At 57.3% G+C, this 16,201-nt stretch overlaps 1 protein-coding gene across 2 annotated transcripts in view; it reads right to left on the bottom strand.

Annotated features, from left to right (window-relative positions):
* Positions 1–331: 331 nt before the first annotated feature.
* LOC119098650 (A disintegrin and metalloproteinase with thrombospondin motifs 16) overlaps positions 332–16,201 on the bottom strand; it is a 52,378-nt gene continuing 36,508 nt past the window's right edge. The window contains exons 9-17 of one of the 2 annotated variants that reach the window (XM_037221627.1): positions 15,160–15,274; positions 14,398–14,527; positions 12,424–12,566; positions 9,675–9,727; positions 7,831–8,122; positions 7,248–7,479; positions 5,849–6,006; positions 3,188–3,567; positions 332–1,247 (exon numbers count right to left, since the gene is read on the bottom strand). In XM_037221627.1, coding sequence (XP_037077522.1) covers positions 1,075–1,247; positions 3,188–3,567; positions 5,849–6,006; positions 7,248–7,479; positions 7,831–8,122; positions 9,675–9,727; positions 12,424–12,566; positions 14,398–14,527; positions 15,160–15,274 — 1,676 coding nt within the window. In that variant the 3' untranslated portion in view covers positions 332–1,074. Of the gene's footprint in view, positions 1,248–3,187; positions 3,568–5,848; positions 6,007–7,247; positions 7,480–7,830; positions 8,123–9,239; positions 9,296–9,674; positions 9,728–12,423; positions 12,567–14,397; positions 14,528–15,159; positions 15,275–16,201 lie in introns of both variants that reach the window. The other variant, XM_037221626.1, reaches the window with a different exon arrangement.

Raw genomic sequence — 16,201 nt, 5'->3', positions numbered from 1 at the left:
ATTGTGTTTCCCTTCTGGCAGAGACGCTCGACGTTCTCTGGACTTCGGCATTATTGTTCCGGTGGTTGGCTTCGAACCAGCGCATCACCCAGGCATCGTGATTTGTCGTCAGCTTTATAGTTGAGGTGAGCGGAGTAATTAAACTTAAGTAGCTAATGAGTTCGGCAACGCGGGCTCGATCACAACAAGCGTTAACTTGACTTCATTTAGCGGTGGGTGCGGATCTCGCTTTCGTGCGTTAGCTGGCTCCGTTTGGCTGACATTAAGCGTGGCTGTGATCTCAGAGACACCCATGGACGTCGAAATCGTAGTTTGCATTAAGAAGACAGCGTGTATTTCACGAATATGTATTTCATGCGCCGTTTGGCTTCGCAGATTCACAGTCCGGAGCAGACGACATCTATACTGCAATTATTCTACAAATACTGCCACCTAGCGACGGACTTGTAACACTCGTGCCTCCGCGATCGGCGTAATGCTACGAGACACGTTCTCTCTATGCGGCGGTCACTGAGTGAACCGACAGCTCTACACAAAATGAAGACGACTAATAGCATTTGTCGGGCGGAAACATGGACGATTGCTTCTTGACGATGATGCCGGTTACGCTGCAATGGATCATGAGACTTCGCGGCTGTGAAGTGCAGTGCAGGACAGCGGTAGAGGATACAGTAATTTGTCAGCGCAGCAGACGGTGCACACGCGACCAGGCACCAGGCGGCGATGTGAGACTCTTTGGTTGTGAGGTACAGTGAAGTGATCAATTTCCAGGTCCAGTGCCGGTCGGATTCTCGCGCGCGAGTTTGATTTCTCAGTGATTCACGACTAACACGATATGGCGTTTTCACGTTTCACTGCAGGCCGGCGGGACGGCGGACGGGTCTGGCGCTCGTTGGCAGCGTCCGGCGCCGCCCGGCGCGTCCTGGCGGCGGCGGCGCCCCCCGGCCGGGCGGGCCGCACCGCCGGCGGGGCCCGTAACAACTCAGTATCAACAAGAGCGCGGCGGCGGCCGCCTGCCGGCCCACGCCCGCGTGGGTCCGGAGACAGTTTGGCCCGGAGGCGAGGCGGCCGACGTTACCCGCTGAACGCCCCGGAGTTGGAACACAGGCGTTTGTGCGTGGCGCAGCAGTTGCGCTGCACGTACTTGCGGGAGCAGTAGCGGTAGCCGTACCGCTGGATGAACTGCTTGCAGGAGAGATGGCCCACCAGCCGATTGACGCGATCCACGCACTGTCCGCTGCTCCCATCTGCAACGCGATCCACGACCGTCAAAAATCTCCGTCATCGGGTGGGAACAAAGGAAAAACACTGGGCTTCAAACTAGACATATTTTCAGCGCTCGTGTTCAGCAGAATGGGGTCAAAGCATTTGCTGTTGATGATCTTGTAACAAAGTTTGCACGACATAACCAATGCCTACATATCCTGCATGCACGCTACCCATAAGAATAACGGAATCATCTAGAAAGTGAAATCACGTAGAAATCAGGGCCAGAGCTCACGTGCCAAGCCCGAGTTCCACTGACGAAAACGGCTCAAGATACTAAATTCCTCAATAAAAAGGCATTGAAAGCATTCTACCGGCGGCGTCTTGAAATCAACCGCTGCCCAGTCCGCATACTAATGACAACCGGGGTGCATTGAGCAACCTCGGGTTTTGCTCCTCTAAGTATCCACGCCCCTCCCCCATCCCACATACAGACCCTTCCCTCACACGCTGTCAGTGATTTCGTAACACATCTCACGCACGGCTTGGCGGACATCATGACACGCACAACCCCAGGAGCCGGATGTGTGTCGTCGCCGCAGCCTCTCCGAGTGTCAGGGTCATGAGCGGTGCCTCCTGTCGGTCTGTGGTGGGGCTCAGACGGCCAGTGCCCGGGTATGCTGCGGTTACACAGGTCGCGCCAGGCTTGCGAGGAGGCTCAGGACGTATCACGCTCGTCACTCAGCAACGTGGCGTGGGAAGCGGCCGGTGCTGTTCCGGTGTTGGAAACGTCGTGGAACGCCAGCTGCTGGGCAGGATCGGACGAAATGGTTCAAAGGGCGCAGCGCAGCCCTCTCCCTCCTCCCCCGTCCTCGCCGTAATGAAGTGTTCTTCGCCGCTCGCTTTCTCGCAAGGGGGGGGGGGGGCGATGGGCACAGGTCTGCCGCAGTGGCGCGGGCCCACCGGCGCTGCGCCGGCCTCCCGGCCCAGCCTGTCACCACCAGCCGCCGGGAGCTGCTAATCCGGACTGGTGCCGGCACCGGCCGGTCCCTGGCTCCGAGCGTCATCCTGGGCCCGCCGGATTGCCGGCTCCCGATGACGACGCTGGTGTCGGAATGTGCGGCCTCCCACCGGAGCATGGCACGGCCGGCCACATGCGTGCGAATAATGTTGGATGTGAAGTGATAGCTTGCATCGTAACGGAATAAGTATTAAAGGTACGTCAGGTTCATCTTGTTTTGATGACGTTCGGGATGTTGTGTGGAACATCATCTACACAGACAAAATTTGCCAACCATACCAGTCATTGACAATTTGCCAACGCCTCAGACGCTCAGTGACAATTTCCTTGTTACGCGCGTTTCACTGCTCACGACAGCCTATCTGCACCACACCGGCGATGCCGTGTTCCAGGCCCAGCTGATGACAGCGCCAAGGCTGGCGGTCAGTAGTACTCGCGCGGTGACCGCCCTTTGCGGTGTCGTGCAGGGTGCGGCATTGGCCGTCGCCTTATTTGGCTGCCACAGTGGGCCGGTGGATAAGCCGTCGGACAGGCGGCTGCCGCGTGCCACCGGACGGCAGAGGAGGTGGAGGGGAGGGGGAGGGGGGCAGCCGCGCCAGGGACGCCGCAGGTCACAGGGAACACCACGCCGGGCCAAAGTCGGCGTCCCCGGCCGCGCATGTAAAGGGTGGCCGGCCAGCTCTGCGCGTCCGGCAGCGAGGCACGGCAGCGTTCGCCGGCACCGTCCGACCGCCGCCGGCCGCTGGCCTTCGGATACCGGTTCCGACCATTCATTAAATTAACCACACCACCGCATTTACTGCCGCCGACTCTGAGCAGCGGCTGCGACATGTAAATGCGCGGGAGGGTCGGGCTGTGCCGCCGCCGCGAGAGGACTGGCGAGGCGGTAACTGCCGGCTGGGCGTCGGCGGCAGTCCCCGGCGGCCGGCGGCGGCCCTGACAGCCGGAAGTGTTACTGACCTTTGGAAGAGCTCTTGATGGCGTTAGCCGCGCTGTTCCGCTCGGTCTTGCTGACCCCTGCAGTGCTCGCCGCTGTCGTTTGTCTCGTGGTTCTGGTTGTCGTCCTCCTGGTTGTTCTGGTTGTTGTTCTTCTGGTGGTGGTGGTGGTGGTTGCCGCTGTAGTGGTGGAGGCACGTGTTGACTTTCTCCAGGCCGTCCATCGACTGTTGGCTTTGGGTCGCTTGGTGAACCAGCTCCTGGTTGTAGTTGATGGCGTGGTGGTTGTAGTGGTGGTGGTGGGCGTGGTTCTGGTGGTCGTTGTTCTTGAAGTGGTAGTAGTCTGGGTGCTGCCATGAATCTCGCGAGTTGATCGATTGGATCCCCAGCTCGAACTCCATTGCCTGGGGAAGCCAAAATGGAATCAGCTTTCTGTGTAACTAAAACATTCACAATGCTGCGATGACACTTTTGACACCTGTACCTGTCACCGCATAAAAGAATCTACTGTTCAATGCGATGCATGCTGTCAAGGGCGGATCCAGCGCCCCAACCGGGCCATGTACCCTCCCAAGATGGCAAAAGTCGGGCAAAAATGACAGCTTGAAGAAAGCAAAGCAACTTTGAATGCGACGAGTCTGTGTCAAAACACAGATTGATGTAAGAGAGCGAAATCCGGCGAGGTTCCAAACATCGGGACATTGTTGGAAGTTTGGCCCCAGGCTGGTGTGGGCCCCAAGGCGATGTTCTGGATCCGCCCTTGCATGTGATTGTAAAATACGACGGGGTAAATCCAGGCGCGACGCAATTTGAGCTGTAAAAGTAGTGGACTACTCGACATCCTGCAACTGGACCTGTTGTAACACATCCAGCTGGCATCACTAAGTCCACACTGTCCACGCAGGCATGACCATTGGTAATCCTTAGGGGCATGTCTTCCTGAATGTGTGGCTCTGCCATGACCGAGAGATCAGTTGGACTTTACTATGGCGAAAGTCTTGGGAAACTGTCACGGCACTGAGCGTGGAAGTTGCCATAATGACGTTCCCACTGGGTTGGACGTCCCCACACAGGTCAGCCTCGGCTGCAGATGGCAGTGTCACAATTGCATGCAACATTCATTCCTTGTTTAACTACTCAACTGCGCAATCTTTGCAACAGATTGTACCATACACATTTCTGGCACACCAAGGACGCATGCACCCTCAGATGTAATGCCTCTTATATCTTCGACGCGCGGATCTGCTGGCGTAAAATTTGTCCCAGCACATTCCAAAAATGGCAGTCTCTTCTGAACCTTGCTACATTCCGCCGAACTCCACGCTAAGACGATGCCTATCTAACGCTCAGACGGCGACGGACAAAAAACAACACTAATCGGATTCATCTTCGTGGGAGCTCTCGCGCGCAGCCTTTTGGGCCCTTTAATGGCGCGAAGGGATTTTTCAGTTTCCTCAAAAGTTTTTGTTTCCGACACCGATCTCACTCGCAGCTCATCGGGCCCACTACTGCGAACCGTTTGCTTCTGGGACTTGACTGGAGATCAGACTCGTTGATCGGCACATGTTTGGTGTGTCTGGCTCGCACGCCGCTCAGGCCAGCCTGCAGTGCGGTCATGATTCCCTGGAGTGGCGGGTGGTCGGCCCGTTCCTGCCATCAATCCTGTGGCGGATCTATACCGGGAGTGGCTGCTGTCTGGCTCACGCCGACGTCCTCCCGCGACTGAGGCGTCGACCCGGACATAACCGCTGCAGTCTGGCTCCTCCCGTGACTGAGGCGCCGACCAGGACATAACCGCTGCAGTCTGGCTCACGCCGACGTCCTCCCGTGACTGAGGCGCCGACCCGGACATAACCGCTGCAGTCTGGCTCCTCCCGTGACTGAGGCGCCGACCCGGACATAACCGCTGCAGTCTGGCTCCTCCCGTGACTGAGGCGCCGACCAGGACATAACCGCTGCAGTCTGGCTCCTCCCGTGACTGAGGCTCGACTAGGACATAACCGCTGCAGTCTGGCTCCTCCCGTGACTGAGGTGCCGACCCGGACATAACCGCTGCAGTGTGGCTCCTCCCGTGACTGAGGCGCCGACCCGGACATAACCGCCAGCGGTGGCTGCATACCCGTGGCCAGCCAGCTCGGTCGGGCGATATATTGCCGGCTGTCAAAGTGCCGGCCGGTCCGCCTCACCACGTGGTGCTCGGCCGGCCGCAGAACACACGGCGGCCAGCTTCGAGATCCGCCTCGTGTGGCTGCTGTGCAGCGCGTTGTAATGTCGAGTGTTGTTAATAACCATGTTAACAGATTCGTGCGTCAAGCGCATTGCAGTTCTAATATTGCAAAGAATGTTTGGGAGGTCATGCGCTGACTCGTGTCGTGGACAGCTCCTTCGCCGGCCTGGCAACAAGCGGGCTGCTGCCAGTCCATAAGCTTTGCAACACGGCGACAAGGGGCAAAGTGAAGGTTTCAGTGACAGATCAGTGATGATAGATTGCTGGTTGTGACGGGGAACGTAATGTTAAGCCTCGTTGATTCTGGCGCTCCGCGCGGGACTCTTAAAGACCGACCCAGACGGCCAGCCGCTAGGCCATTGGTCCAGCAGGTGGCATCTTCGCCACTGGCAGGTCTTATCGGATGAACCCGTCATAAATGTCTGATAAAGACGGCATCCCCGCGGCCGGCGGCTCACTTTTTAGTGGTGGACTTCTCGGTGGTCTGGATGGGAGGGTCCGTCCACACCGGCCTCGTCTGGGTGGCGCTGGTGAAGTAGTCGCTGGAGCCGTAGGAGATGGGACCGAAGCCGTTCCCGGAGCTGTCGTCCGTCACGCAGTAGCCGTCCCGACAGTACTGCAACGGCAGCGGCAGCGGTCAGTCCAGCTGACACCACAGCGGAAGGAGCGGCCCGGCCTGTACCGGTCCGGTCCGGTCCCGCTCCGCTGGAAGTGGTCCCGGGGGTACCGGCGGGCCACCATCGGCCGGCGCAATAGCTGAAGATGATTGTGAGGTTACAAAGCGCACTGCTAACAAGACGCAAACCTCGCTGTTGCCAGGCAACAGAGCCGCCGTGTGAGATACGCCATCAGCAGAGTCCTCGCGTCACTAAGAGCATAACAATTTGAGGAAGTCGGAGCAATCTGTGTGGTACCTGCAGGATGTCATTATCTTTAACACAATGGCCATTGCAAGGCCATCAAATCGAGAAAACCAAATAAGTCACCAGTATGACAGTGCCTTCGGATGACTACGTGAAAAATACATGACCTTCTTCTTGTGTTAGCTATGGGCGTCATCACCACCGGGGTCGATGGGTCCGGACCCCATTAACCATGTGGCACGTAGATTTGTTTGTGCTTTGATCATACAAAACGTCACCAATACAGAAATGAACTCCACTAACATTTAAGGCGTGGTTACGCCGATGGTTTTAGGAAGCGCCTTTAACCAAAATGATGGGTCAGTTCTATTTTTGTGACCAAAATATCGTTGCCTTTTTGACAGGTGCGTGCTTGGTACGCTGTGTCGTTCATCCGCATGCATACGCTGTACTCGAATTGGGCAAACGAGCAGTTTTTGCGGGATAAGGTAAAACCTAAACTGTCTCATATTTCTAGCCGGCGCACTTTCAATACTTCCTCAACATTTACTGTAAAACTTCCATTGTATGACCATCAACGCCTGTTTGCACTGTCATTTGTCCTGGTTGCCCGTAGTTATGGCCGATTTGCACTACGGGTACGGCTACACGGCAAATTCAGTGAACCCAAATGTCGTCTCTTCTTTCCGTCAGTCATAAGGGCCTATAGTTGATTCTCAGGAGGGAAGATGCTTCCACCAGGTTTTTTTGCAGCAACCGCTGTTAAAACCAAAAGTTAAAATGTCCTGAGCTGAAGTTACAGAGCCACAAGTAATGCCCTTGCATCCGCTTGCAAAATCTTGTGGAGCAAAATTATTACTTGCGGCACGCATTCGTTAAAAGTGTCGTCAGCAACACAAATGCAATAGCACTGTTCTCACCCCGGCTGCGGAACACGCTATCCAGCCAGGCTGCCTCGCCCGATGCTCCAGATAATTTAGCGACCTGGACCCACCTTGCCGACACCACAGGGCGAGCCCTCAGCCGCTGGGCGATAGGACACGCAGTAGCCCGTCGCCTGGTCAAAGCAGAAGAGCTGCGCGCAGACCCGGTCGTCCTTGAAGCAGGCGCTCGTGCCGCGGTCCCGCTTACACTGCGCGTCCAACGAGAGCAGCTTGCCGGGGAGGTGGCGGTCCAGGTTGTTGCGCTCGTGCGGTGCGTTGTACAGGCACGTGGCCGTCTCGCCGCTGGCAAATAGAGCAGGGGTGAGCCTTCGGTGGGGACTGAGGACTCGGTGGTGAAACAGGGGCAGAGCTACAACTGAGCTGTAAATGGGCGAGGTTAGAGCAATATAAATTTGATTCCGGGTATGTTGGTGCAAGTGCTATTTCTTTCAATAGAAAAAGGTGCACCGGCTGCTTGGCCATAAGGCTTGCTTTAAGAAGACTGAATGCACCACAAATGGTGTACTCAGGTGACCGTCCACATCCCACGTTCGCATCCTCAGATGTTTCTTCCAAGACGCGTTAGTGGCATGACTATGCGTCTTTCTCGTAGCCAGTCCTCCTCCTAGGCCGGGCCAGTTCCCCACTACTCACTTGAGAAAGTGGTCGAATTCCTCCAGGCTGCAGGGCGACCACTTGAAGCCCTTCTCGGTGTGCCGCAGGTCGGACATGATGAAGCCCTCCTCCCAGCGGCAGCGCTTGGCGCCCGGCCCGCCCAGGTAGGATGGCGGCGGTGAGCCGTCGTGTACATTGCCCAGCAGGTGGCCCAGCTCGTGGGCAGCCACGATGATGCCCGAGAAGCCGCCCGTGTCCTCCACGATCGCCACCGAGTTCACCTTGGTCAGCCGCTTGTTGACGACGCACGCGCCACCGACGTACGCGAAGCCTGCGGCGACGGCGACGGCGGCGGCGGTCAGCTTACAGATGGCAGTGGCGCGGCGTGGGGAGGCGGCAGCGTCTTATCAGCGACGGATTCAGTGAGGCTGTTATGTGGGTTTACGACGATAGCACAAGTGGACTCCAGAAGTGAGGACGACAACTTGGGCAAAACGCCGGCACGTAAGCCAAGTTTTGCTTTAGCAAAGAAGGTGGGTGCGCTGATGCAGAACAACGATAATGTAGCTCTATTATATGGCTGGGCCATGCTTTCACTTAGATGCTTATACTTTTCGTCAAATAATGATGTTTTACCATTGTGACATCTATTTCAGACAAAAATGGTACGGTTTAGTGACTAACCTTGCATACACAAAAAAGAGATTGGCAGCACGATTTAACAGTGTTTTTTTCATGCGAACAACTCCAGCAGCAAAGTACGTGAATGGTTCGACGAAGTGATCTTTTTCCAGCGGCATGCCTCCATCACGAGCAGGTTAGCGGCGCAAACCAGGGGGGCGTTTCACAGTCGTCCGCTTTAGTTCAGCCGCTCGGCCTCAGTCACGGTCACGCTCACAGGTCCACAGTCCAGCGAAGCGAGGCAGAGAAACAGAAGGCGTGGGGTGAGCATACTGAATCGTACATGCGCGCTGGTGAGTTAATGGTTGGGGATGAACGCGGGTGAGTGGCCTGACAGTGGCAGCGGTCCTAACTGAAGATGCGTGTCAAAGAGAATGGAAAAAGCAATCGTGAAACACCGCGGGCATGCGTTCCAAGAAGCGTTTCGATAGGCTGGTCATGCGTCATGATTGCCGCAGCTCTTAGGCCAGCGCAGGAGCTATGGCGATCAGTTAAGGATGGCGACCCGCAGTCTTAGCATCTTCAGAGACGCGCGCTGCACTCTGGCACACCAGTGTTAGGCCACATCCTTAGATCAAGGTCACTACCTCCATGCACCTCCTGCGGACGGACTTGGCTAAGCTGCTACCGAGAAGCGAATAGGCAATGTCACGGTGACGTCACAATGAGTATCTCAGATCCCAACATAAAGGCATTCCAGTGCGCGGAGTCTATCTGTGCCGGCGTCTAGGCGTGCCACGTCAGACGTCGCCGGCACGCGGTCTTACCAGCCGTTCCCGTGTTACATGGTCCATAGTCATAGTCTTTTCTGCACATGTCAAGCCTGAAAACAACGCGCACACGCTGAGTGAGGATCTCGGCTCGGCCGGGAGCGGTTGACCCCGGAGTGCTCACGCTACGGAGCACGATCCATGGGACACGTCTTCGGCGAGCGCGTCCGCATGTCCCTCCACAGTCAAAGCGAGTATAGACAGGCAGCAGGCGCTCGTAAGCACATTCTCCCCAGCCAGCTGGACAGAGAAGAGACATGCGTCAGCTCGGTCGTGGTCGGCTTCGTTCGGCCACCTGTCTGGGCCCCGTCGGGGCCGGTTAGTCCAGGTGTGTGGGCTGTCGGTCAGCGGGCGGGCGGCGCCCGAGGCGTTTCTCGGTCTCGGGTGGGTCAGGTCGGTCCTGCAAGGCGCGGCTGGTCAGGGCACACGTACCGGCGGTTCCCTTGGTGCACTTGCCGCTGTTTCGCCGTCGGCACAGGTCGTGTCTGTGGAAGACGGCTGTCAGCTGCGGGCTACCGACCGACGTGGTGCGCGTGCACGGGAGTGGGGTGGGCGAAGGGCGGGGGGGGGGAGATAGCGACCAACGACTTTGCAAATTAGGAGGCCTCTTAGACCATGCATGATCGAAAGACCATAAGACATGCGTCTCCAAATGAATGGACACAAAGTTAGGTACAAGTCCGTAAACCCTTTGCCTCACACTGAGATCTAAGCAGACGCTCGCATAATTTAGCTGGCTAAAAGGTGTTTGTGGGATGTTTTTTAGTGAAACACATGTATGGTATAGCCGTGCCCCCCCCCCCCCCAAAGATGGCGGAATGCGCCCCTGGGGCACCCAGTGCATTCCGATCGCCTCAAATTGGCGAACCATCGACAACCGTCACCACCGATTCCACACAGCAACGGCCCAGCCGATCTGGTCGGCTGCTGCCCTGATCGCTCCGGAGGAGCTGCCGTGACTCTCGACACCCACGCGAGGCGCCGGTCAGGGCGACGCTCAGACGACGTCGCGCTTGGCCCGGATGTGGGCAGGCGCGCGTTGATGTCATCTGGTACCGAGCCGGACACCCCCGGGCAACCGGATAATGACTGAGCCAGGATCACCCGGTCCCATTGCTGGATTCGAGCTCCGGGAAGGGATTTCCGTTTTTGTTTTCTGCGTCCAGCGCCGGCGAGAAACGCTGGCCTCCAGCTGGAACTGGGCTGCCAAACCGGAGAAGATCTGCGGTTTCGGGGAGCACTGGGCCGGTTTGGATGAGACAGGAGGCGGGGAGGGCCGGCGGCTGCGCGGGGATCGTGACGTCACAGGACGCCAGCTGACGTCAGCGCCGCACCCTGCCGACGGGCGAGTTCTCGTCGACGTCATCCACGGGTCGGTCGGGGGAATCACGCATCGCCAGCAGATCTGACATAATGCCGCGCTGGGTGCTCCGGCGCATTGAAAAGTGTGGCTAGGGAGGTGTGGCTACAGAGCTAGGGAGGTGGCATGCTCGCCTCGCTGTGGTACCAGCACACGTCAGCTGGGCCGAAAGCCATGCACAGGCAAGTGAGCAATCACAGTGCGTTTATCATCACCTGCAGCTTGAGATTAATCAGACTTGCACGGGAGCTACTCTCCATCCTGGTCTTAGCCAGCCGGCTTGAATGTTCATCCCGTGCACTTAGCGCCGGGTTTCTCCAGATGTATGTCCTGATAGTTAAAGGACGCCCAAGGCAAATGCCATACGACGGGGAAGAGCCAAGACCACGTAGCGCACCAGACATCATGGCGTGATATGCCCTGAATGTGGCGTGGCGTGAATGTGGCGTAATGTGGTGTGAATATAGCGTTAGTTCATTGACAGCCCGGAAACAAACTGAAATTGGACCAACGTCTTTAAGAATGTCGGTTTTTCCGCTTGTCTGCCGGAGATACGACTATGCCAACCAAATTGACAGTTCTGTCCCATTTCTCCAGGGGCAGAAGTGGACGGGACAGACCCGATCACATTCAACACTAGCCAACATCAGCATCATCTACCGGCAGTATCCGTAATCTCGAACATGTAAGCAACAGCGGCCGTAGCCCAGCCCAGATGATGCCCAGATGCGCGGCCGGGGCGGTATCCAGACGCCCGGCCGGGGCAGTGCCCAGACGCCTGTTTGGGGCAGTACCCAGATGCCCGGCCGGGGCAGCGCCTGGCCGGGCAGTGTCTAGATGCCCGGCTGGGGCAGGGCCCAGGTGTGCAGCCGGAGCCTCTTGCGTCAGTTGGCTGTCTTTGGGCGGGGGGTGCGGCGGGTTGTTGGACCAGCTCGAGACTGTTCGGACTCGGATGGGTACGGGACAGGCTTGAATGTCGTGAGCCTCGTTGACAAGCAGGAAGGACTTAGCTAGGTGGGCAGGGACATTGAAAACCCGTTGCTCACTACGGGTCCGTATGGCGGCGCTTTCTACGAAAGCATGTTAGGTGGTAGGCCACTAGAAGGGAATAATGGGATCAGCTGCTTCAGCCGGTCTGTGGATCCTGTGCAGCCACGGGACGGTCGATGCAGGGGAGGACTTGACCAAGTCTGGGCCGTAGTCAGAGCAGAATGCTAAGATATGGGACTGCCGCTGAGTGCGTCAAAATTCGAAGCGCAGATTAAGAGATCATGAAGAAGCGACTCAGCCTCAGTAATTATCGGAGTCCGGACTGGGGCGAGATCGCAACCAGAGCTGGGACTCAGATCGAGCCAACGGCTGAGACTCAGATCCAGCCAGAGCTGAGACTCAGATCCCGCCAACGGCTGAGACTCAGATCTGGCCAACGGTTGAGACTCGGACTCAGCCAGCGGCCGAGTCATCGTAGGATCTCGTCACTTTTGGAGAAGTACAGGCAGTCCGAACTGGGCCTCAGACCTAGCCAACAGCTGTCGAAGCGGAATCCAGAAGCTGTGTTCTTCCGAAGCTGTATGCGTCAAAGTGACAGTCTTCGTGGAACGACGAATTTATCCCAGTAACCGATGGAACCACGACCAAATATGACAATATGAAGACAGCTTATCAAGCGTCATCATGCCACACAATATTTCTACCATTTGGGAAGCAAAGACACCACAATAATGACAGAGTACACGGTATGCCAGCCGAAACAAGACACCCCCATCCCAGTGACGCTGGACGGCTAACGAACGCCGTTGGGCGGCTAGGATGCATACTCACTTGGTGATCGCCATAGCAATGTCGTATGTCGGCAGGCGTCGCTCCTCGAACAGGTATTTGCCCATGGCGGTGAGAGCGGCGGCCGAGTCGATCGAGTCCCTCGTCACCTTGTTCTCCTCCAGGTACGGTGTGGCGTCGGCGCCCTGTCGAGCAGCGGCAACAAGTCTCAAGGCCGGCCCGATCCAGACCCCAGGCCGCGGGAAGGGCTGCCAGTGCAGCCAGGTGCAGTCAGCCGCACCAGTTATGTCCTGTTACACTCGGCGTGACTGCCCAGATCCGATGTGTGTTAGAGGCGTCCAGATGTTTAGCGTCTGGGCATTATGGCACGTTAAAGGTACGTTAAGCTCTTGTTAAAATTGGGTTTCAAGGCTCAAGACGAATCAGAGGTGTGATGAATTAATGAATGGGTGTCTTAAGCTCCCACGCGTTAGGTCCAGTTCCGATCCCACTCGCACCACACTCCTTGGGCGTTATTGTGGTCACCGTAGCTGCTGGCGTTTCATGAACCCGTTTGGGACGACGCACGCCGCGTCTCCGTAAAACAAGAACGGATTTAAACAGCCAGGGAAGGTATCAGTCACTGTGACAGTCCAAGTTCCATAGCCCAGCTGCTCTCCAGGGTTATCTCATCCGTCCATGACGGGATATCGATGTCGCAATTTTGGCTGCAGGCATCACTAGACCAGCAGGTCCAGTGCCTGGATCGTTCCCCCAGGTGCGCTGCCCATCCGTGGTACGAGTACCTTCAAATCGCTTCCCGACAGGGTACTGCAGCGGTCTCTGACATTGGCATCGCAGGCCGGTCCCGACGTCCAGGCTGGGTCTCCACCCCCGGCCCCAGTTACTGGTCCCCAGACCTGAGACCTTACCGCCGGGCCTGAATACCTGGCATCGGTTCTCAGATCTAGTACCCCACCGCCCAGTCCCGTACACCGATCACCAGATCTGAGGCCTTGCCGCCGGTCCTGGACACGGGTCCCCAGGCCTGAGACCTCACCACCCTGTCCCGGACGCCGGTGCCGGCCGCCTGCTGACCCTGCGACCTTGGTGTCCGATTACGCGGCCGGGGTGTGCCGCCGGATTAGTGCCACCGCCGCCGCCGCTGACACGCCGCCCACGTCAGCGCTGCGCGCCCGGTTAGAGCCACGCCGCGAACGTCGCCGCGCCACTAACGGCGCTGCGCGGCTGCACCCCGGACTCCGTGCCAAGCTCGTCGGAGAGGGGGGGGGGGGGGGCCGAGCCGGGAAGGGATGCCCGGCGGGGCCGTGGGACGGGGTAAAGCCTGACAGGTAATGCGCGGATTTCCAGGTGAAGGATAGTTCGTTGGTTATCGATGGCTCTGGGAACACGTTGATCCTCCAAGCACGGAACGATTTCTAGTGCCACCGCGTGTTTGAGGCATCTGGCTTTGTGCTTTAAGAAGAGCTTCACGATCCTACGTGATGTCTATTTATTGGACAAGCTTAGACGGCTACGGTACGGGTGATTTTACTGTTGCAAACGTGTGATAAGCACCCGATATGCTAGCAGCGCGGTCACATCCTCTTTTAGTCAATCAACCGGGTCGACGTTGTTGATGCAGTTGCGAACGAACAAATGCTGGATGAAATGGATTACCGTGCATACGTTCTTCCACAACATTGCCCTAATATGGAAACAAAGCGATTCCGGATGTATCTGCACGCATTGTTCTCAAGAAAAGACTCGTCTGCGACAGACAACTCCGCGCACTCTTGGCATTCCTTCTGGACAGCTGCGACAGGCAACTCCGCGCACTCTTGGCATTCCTTCTGGACAGCTTTGCCGCTCTGATACTGACACCAAGCTGCGGAATGCTAAGATAAGATTTCCTCCGCCGTTACTTAAGGCGCTCATTAGCTGACAATGTGAGCTCCAAAGCTGATGAGTGCGAGCACCATTTACATACCACCAGAGACACGCCCGTCGCTCAGACGTTGGGAGCGTGCCACTTACCCGAGAGATAATCATGCCGGCTATGTTGACCTTGATCTCGGGATTGCGCAGCTGTTTGTACCGCAGATCGACGCCGTTCATAAAGCTGGTGAAATACTTCTTGATCTTGTTGTTGTCCTGATCATGGAGCCTGAAATGCGAGCGAAAAGTGCTGAAAGTTTTCGCCAACGTGACACGTCCCGTGCAGGTGACAGGTACTGATACACAACTGCGCAGACACTGTGTGACGGATCAGCGGACCGCGCAAGCGCAGGACGTCAGGACATCTGACAGCCGGCAGCACAGACACCGAACTAGCGCCGGCACCGCAGCCTGTCCGTGCGTGACGCTGCGCGTCCATGCCGTCACGCATGCCGGTGACAGTTTCCGCTTAGGGAAAGCATTTACTTTGCTGAAGTTCTATGCCTGGCGGATATTTTTGCAGATGGGTTGCCTGGAGACAGAGTGTCAGACCAAAAACATTGTCGAGGATAGCCTGGAAGCAGCCAGTGCACCTGGTATGATCCGTGATGCTTAAAACCGCAGCCAGTTAAACAGCTGATCAGCCTTTCAAGCGTGAGCTAGTGAGTGCAGCGAACGATCAAAGTGCCAACAAGAAAATAATTGGCAAAGTACCTTAGGAGACCGCCTTTGCGTGTGCTGATAATAAACGCTCACGCGAATATTGCTCGAGGACCTGACAAACAACCAAAAGCGAGGCAGCGGCAGCAGAAAGACGTATAACCATCACGGACGAGGAGTATGGGGTACGCTGGCGCTCACAAGAAGCCGTCGTAGTCGATGATGATCAGAACCTCCGGGTAGATGACGGAGGGTGCCGATCTCCTGCGTCGGGAGCGGCGGGCGGCCGTCGGCAGCGCGTCTAGTTCCATCAGACCTGGCGGCACGGTGGCAAACGGTCAGCGGCCGCCGAAAATGAGATGTGGGGAGCGGAGGGGGGGGGGGGGGCATACGCTTGGAAGCATTGGCTTGCTTAATACGATTCCATGAATCAACTCACAATCATGATGGAGCTCCACAACGGAGCTCCGAGCTCGCGCGCACGTCAGATGCCGTCGCGAAGCTCGACGCAGCTCGTCAGATGCCGTCGCGAAGCTCGGCACAGCACGTCAGATGCCGGCGCCAAGCTCGGCACAGCACGTCAGATGCCGGCGCGAAGCTCGGCGCAGCACATCAGATGCCGGCGCGAAGCTCGACGCAGCTCGTCAGATGCCGGCGCGAAGTTCGACGCAGCTCGTCAGATGCCGGCGCGAAGCTCGGCGCAGCTCGTCAGATGCCGGCGCGGAGCTCGGCGCAGCCCGTCAGATGCCGGCGCGAAGCTCGGCGCAGCCCTTCAGATGCCGGCGCGAAGCTCGGCGCAGCCCGTTAGCTCGTTAGCTTATGTCAGCATCCAACCACAATTAATTCACCGGGCAGTTAGGTAATCATGGGTTGGGATATGGGCTCGATAGCGTGTGACTGGAAAGCAATAAAAGCTTGCGTGCTAGTCGGCTGTGGAGCCTCTAATAACAGGCCGGGTATTCGGTGTGTCATTTTGGAATGGCGTTGCTCCGAGCAATGACGTAACAACGCATTTGACTGGGGGATGGGCAGTCGGCGACCGCAGCCCAACGGGCGGCGGCAGCCAGCCGTGCCACGCAGGCTCATCAAAATCAGGACTACTTACGTGGTCCCGAGTGGAAGGGGATGGAACAGCAGATGTATAGTCGTGATAAACGTCGCTCGGGACCGGAAAAAGAAAATATTTGTAGGACCGAGGTTTTTAACAGGCAAAGGCCCTAGCCCCGAGACGGAATGTCTGCAG

The sequence above is a fragment of the Pollicipes pollicipes genome, unplaced genomic scaffold, assembly GCF_011947565.3.
Source record: "Pollicipes pollicipes isolate AB1234 unplaced genomic scaffold, Ppol_2.1 Scaffold_4740;HRSCAF=5597_pilon_pilon_pilon, whole genome shotgun sequence".
NCBI classification, from domain to species: Eukaryota; Metazoa; Arthropoda; class Thecostraca; order Pollicipedomorpha; family Pollicipedidae; genus Pollicipes; species Pollicipes pollicipes.
Note: the sequence above shows the minus strand (reverse complement) of the source record. Positions and strands in the feature narration are given on the sequence as shown.